The sequence below is a fragment of the Calliphora vicina genome, chromosome 3 (genome assembly GCF_958450345.1).
Source record: "Calliphora vicina chromosome 3, idCalVici1.1, whole genome shotgun sequence".
In the NCBI taxonomy this organism is placed as follows: Eukaryota; Metazoa; Arthropoda; class Insecta; order Diptera; family Calliphoridae; genus Calliphora; species Calliphora vicina.
Window position 1 is genome coordinate 20,360,423 of NC_088782.1, and position 5,673 is coordinate 20,366,095.

General features: G+C 31.5%; 2 protein-coding genes across 2 annotated transcripts; both read right to left on the reverse strand.

Moving 5' to 3' along the window:
* Positions 1-62: 62 nt before the first annotated feature.
* LOC135954192 (uncharacterized) lies at positions 63-1,523 on the reverse strand. The gene is made up of 2 exons (XM_065504269.1): positions 785-1,523; positions 63-751 (listed from the first exon to the last, which is right to left on the reverse strand). The coding sequence occupies exons 1-2, from the start codon at positions 1,521-1,523 to the stop codon at positions 264-266; spliced, it is 1,227 nt and encodes a 408-aa protein (XP_065360341.1). The 3' UTR covers positions 63-263.
* A 1,600-nt stretch (positions 1,524-3,123) lies between these two features.
* Positions 3,124-4,689, reverse strand: LOC135954194 (uncharacterized). Its single transcript, XM_065504271.1, has 2 exons — positions 4,682-4,689; positions 3,124-4,460 (listed from the first exon to the last, which is right to left on the reverse strand). The coding sequence occupies exons 1-2, from the start codon at positions 4,687-4,689 to the stop codon at positions 3,284-3,286; spliced, it is 1,185 nt and encodes a 394-aa protein (XP_065360343.1). The 3' UTR covers positions 3,124-3,283.
* Between the last annotated feature and the right edge of the window lie 984 nt (positions 4,690-5,673).

The window sequence follows — 5,673 nt, forward strand, 5'->3', positions numbered from 1 at the left end:
GCAATTTTAGATGTTCATATATCGAATAAATCAAACTGTTAAAGGAAAATACGAGTGACAAGTTATTTAAAATGTATATTAAATGCTTTGTTTAATGTGTGTTTTATTAAATTAGTATTTCTATTTGTTCTTAAATACTGTCATATTTTATATAGAAAATAAAATCTTTTTAGCATAAATAATTTACTTATCTCTCAAAAGATGCTCAATTGTTTTTGTTTTTTTTTTTAAATATATGAATAAAATAAATAATTATTTTGATCTTAAATTCTACGACGTTGATTCATTTGCTTGGAGATCTTAAAAAATTGTTCAATATCAAAATCATTATTGCGCTCGGGTGCCCCATAAACGTCAGCCTGATCTTCGGCAATGGCAGTGCGCCACATTTTTACAATAGCATCGGCAGCATTAATTGTGGCCAGCATAGGTTTGGGCTTGCTAGAGACCTTACTTTTCTCGGTGCCGGCAGATCTAAGAAGAGGGACATTGCGTGTGTAGGCCTGGAGAGGGGAAGAATCGATATCTTCATAATCATCATAAGAGGGGGATGATAAACGGGTGGATGCTGATTTAATAACTAAATTATTGCGAGTGGGCAGGGAGATACTAAAAGCTGCAGCTTCCTCAGCTGTTACACCAGCTATGGCTGTAGCTTTGGGAGCGGAAACGGCCAAACCATTGCGGCCGGATAAAGCCACGGCATTGGGTTTAGCAGAGGCTACACCACCTTCACCAGCAATAGAGATACCTGGAAATTAGACAGTACATAATTAGAAAAAACTCTTAGTTATATAAATGTTTTGCAAAAAAAACTCACCCACTGGTTTAGCCTCAGCTACAGAAGCATCTTTCTTGGGCGGTGTTATGGCTACACTATCATGCACATCTTCATAGGGATCTTCATGATTGCCTGGCAAAAGATCAGATTCACTTAATTGCTGCTCTGTTACCACATCTACCTTTTCTCCTTGTACAGCTGCTTCAATGGCAACAGCATCTTCAGTATTTTTGTCATCCTTAAGAGGAGTTTTTTGTGGCATCACGGTTGTATGCATGGGCTTCAGCAGAACACTGAAATCCTGTATTTGTCCCGTTTGTTGCAACATGGCTAAATTTTGAGCAGCTTGTCCCAATTCCAATAGACTAGCGGCATACACCCGATTATCTTCCGGACTAAAGTTACCCTTACGTTTGGCCAGCTCTTGTATGGCCACCAGACGAGCAGCGGCCAATTGGATTTTATTGAAATCTTCCTCAAACGTGGACTTGTGATCATAATCGTTAAGACGATCATAAGCTATTTCGCTGGAAGCCGCCGCTACGGGTCCTTGACGAGGTGCCGCTTTTGTCTCCTTTTTATTGGTCGAAATTTTCTGTACTTTGCCATCTTTAAGGTGTACAAATTGTCCCTTAAGACCACCATAATAGGAAAGTGTTTGTGCATCTTCATTAAGGTCTATGTCAGAAGATCTATGTCTAATTGTGCAAGAGGGGAAATGAGGGGGTATTGTATAATACATTGGATGTTAACGTAAGTGGTGGTTATGTGATTTGGTAATAAAAATAAAGCAAAATATTTAACTACGGTAAGTATTAACTACTATTTAAGGAGTTAAGGAAATATTTTAGGGAAAGATTGCTAAGAGACAAGGGAGGAGAAAGAGGTAAAGTGAACAAAGAGCTTTTAGAAATACTACATGTGTGCTTTTTTAAAAGCTTTTATATACAAAGTTTTAAGTTAATGAAATAAATTTATTGGATAAATGTATTTACAAAATAAGAATTTTTACTGGAATTCAAATTGAAAGCAAGTGTAATTCAAGTCTTGAATTATAGTCAAGCAATTGAATTACTGTTGTATTACACTTTATTGAACTGGAAACATAAATTACAGCCATATGCTTTTTGTTTGAAAAATAATTAATTTTTCAAGTTTAAAACGTAATTACATTTGTATTCAAATCAAATTCCAACAAAATGTTCAAGTACTTGAATTGTTGGGGCTTTCGGGCTTTGGTGTTTTATTTTACATTAGGCAACTCTATACTTTGAGCAAACCTGTAACTTAAAGCTTTGAAAATTATATTTAGTTCTAATTTCTTAATTGTATACTTATGAAATTAATTGAGTTTTAAATAGCTTATTAATCTTATTGAAATGCTTCATTAAGTTGAATTAAATTTAATTATTTACATGTAAAAGCTTTGGCTTCTTTTAGGAATTAAGCTCTTAAGATTTTAAGTACAAGGTTTAAGTAGTAAGCTTTACTTAAATTAATTAAAGCTTTTTGACTAAACATTTTACCAGGATTTAATTATTTAGTGATTCAACTTTAAAGCTATTCCAGTCAATTTTAAAAATACTAGGAAGTAACGATCTCTCAATAATGTAAGCTTTAAGCTTTTCTAAACGATATTTAATATTAAAAAAAACTAAAGCTTTTTAAACTACAAGTATTTTATTTAGTCTTTTCATCCAAATTGACTATACTTTTGAGCAGAAATTAAATAAGCTTTTCAATCATATTGTTGTTAAACTTTATAGCTTTTTTATAAATATTTGAAATACTAAGTACTTAAACTTTTATTGATATTACAAGCTGAATGCTTTCCAATTAATATACAAACTTTAAAGGTTTTTACTATAGCTTTTCCCATAAATCTTACTGCTACTAGGAAGTAAAATTCATTCACGAATTAGATATTTAAACAACTAAGATTTGTTTACTATTTCACTTAGAAATTTATTCTTGACGCACCAAATCTTTAAAATTCTAACTACTTAAACTATTATTCATAATGTATGCTGAATACTAAATATGCAAAATGTAAAGCTTTGACAAAGCTAAAGCTTTTTGTGCATTTCATTTAGTTTTTTACCTTAATAAACTAAATTGACATAAGTTTTCAACAGGAATTAAATTAACTTTTATCGTTAAGCTTTTATTTTTTCAAAGCTTTAAAGTTTGCATAATAATTTGCTGATAATGTCAGCTGAATGCTTCTCATATAATATACAAACTTTAAAGCTTTAACATAACCAAAGCTGTTTTCTTATTTCATATTTTTTTTTACCTTAATACACCAAATTTTCTAAACTTTTCACCAGAAATTAAATAAATTTGTTTTATATATTTACATTACATTATTAATTTGTTTATTAATTCATCTATATAATATTTACTTTTTTTTTTACACATTTGTACATTATCGTTTAATTATTTATATATTATTTCTAAAATAATATCAGCTCAGTCTTTTGTCATATTCTGCCACAAAATTTAATCTATTAAATCCAACTCAAGATCTGCCTGAGCATGAGCTTTGCCTCCCACTCCGGCAATGGCCACCGATTCGGGATTAAAGTATACATTCGTAGTAACGCCTCGTTTCAGATAAGCTCTGGAGAAGGGCGTTGAAATGGCGGTGCCACCATTGCCCACAATAGCTTTGGAGTGGGGTTCTAAAATTAAGCTTGCGGTTTTCTTACCAGATTGTTGCTGCTGCTGCTGATCCTGTGAAAAATAGGGCAAAAAGTAAGTGCCAAATGGTATTTCTGGTATGTTGCCTTTTGTGGAGGTTTTGCCAATAGCCTCTACTTTGACTCCTGTATCTGAAGTATCAGTGGGGTTGGCTGCCGTCCTAGAGCTAGCTGCAGATTTCTTAATTTGTTTTTGTTTCTGCTGTTTTGCTAATACATTTTGCTTTTGAATGTGTGCTGGCTTCTGTTCAGTTGCCAATACAGTTTGCTTTTGAGGTTTTGTTTGTTTTGCTAGGGTTTTAATTTGTTCGGTGGTCTCAGTGGAGAAGACATGTTTGCCTGGTACTTTTATGATTTCTTCTATAACATATTCGGGATTTATCTTTTCCACTGCCTTCAAAAGAGCGGTATCGCTTTTAAAACCGCCCACTATTTCAGTAGTTTCATATGGTTGTACTACTTGTACTTGCTGGGAATCTTGAGAGTTTTCCTTAACATCTTCTGGCTGAAGTTGTAGCTTTGGGGGTTTTACTTGCAGGGAACCTTGAGGTTTCCTGGTAGTGGGTTCTCTATTTCTGATATTCGGTCTGTGGGTAGGAGCCTCTGTGGTGGTAGTTGTAGTTACCTTTGGTGTTGCCATGGGTAATTTTTGGGTTATGCTGGGTAGTGTTGCAAAAAGTTGTGGCAAATATTGTTGTCCAGTGGTATAGGCATATTGACCAAAGGGTGCATTAAAAAAGGCACTATTAAAGGCAAAATATTGCTGTTGAGCGGTTAAATATTGAGGCGTAAGGAAGTGACCAAAGTTTGGGCTGGTTTGTAATGCTGGTGGTTGTACTGTGGCCACTTGTACATTTTGTTTAACTTCAGTATTTTGCAATTGAGCAGGGGTTAATAAATTCAAACCATAAGTTGTGTAGGCCGTTAGAGGAGCTGGTTGCAATGGCCAGGTGTGCAGTGCAGACGTTTGCCAATTACTTTTTATTCGATTGGAGTTAATTTGAGGTTATGAATTTTTTGGTTGTTTCGGGTGGAGGAAAATGGGATTTAAAGCAATTTGTTATTAGTTTTGAAAAATATATGTACAGCAGTGTTATTAGTTGTGGGTTTTCTAAGCTTAATGAGGGTATTAGTAACGTAATATTAATGAGCTTTTTTAAAACAAAGCTTTTGTTAGTTACTTTTTTAAAACATACACAAATACATATTTACACAATTTATGTTGGTTTTTTTTGAATGAAAGTCTTAGGTTTGTTATTAAATTACAAATGTTTTTTTTTTATTTAAATAAAAAATTTTAAAAATAAATTATAACACTTTCAGAGAGCTTTAAGTCATAACAAGCTTTAAATAAAAAGCTTTGAAACAGTCTGTTGTTATTTGGGTTTATGAAGTATGCAGAAAAATTAGTGAGAGTCATTTGCAAATAGCTTTTTGAATATTAAAGCTTTTATTTTAAATTTTAATATTTTTATGGAAATTTTACTTGTTCAAAGCCAAAGTAATAGCTTTTCTTAATAGCTTAAAAAACACAAAAGTTTTTATTTCAAAATTTAGTAGTTTGATATGTTAAAAAGTCGCCTAATGTTTTAATATCTCTATGGTTTTTATTTAAAATTTTGAAAGCTTCTATTTTAAATTGTCTCGCTTAATGTTTTCAAAACTGCAGCAAAGCTTTTGAAATGTTAAAGCTTTTATTTAAAATTTAATATTTTCAAAATTTAAAGTTTAACTCCAACTAAAACGAAGTCTGTTGTTTTAACCGACAGTATAACTATTAGTTAACACATAACCAGACTTGGGCGTGAGACTTTTATTTCAAATATTAAAATTTCAATGCTTTTATTTTACATTGTTTTTAAAGTTTTTAAAACAGCATGAAAGCTTTCAAAATATTAAATTTTTATTTAAATTTTTATGAATTTTGTTTTAAATTGTATTAAATTTATATAGACATAACTGTCTATTAAAGCTTAATATAAATATTATCGGAATTACATTTAAAGCTTTTGTTTGTTGGGATTATTTCACAATTTCTCTTAAAGCTTATAAAAAGTTTAACAAAGTTTGCTCATATATAAGACTCATTCTCTGATTTTTCAACAAACCACTTAACTTACTCCTAAATACTCTACGATAAATACCCACTACTTAAATTTAATTAAAAATACAAATTAAAAAGTCAAAAAA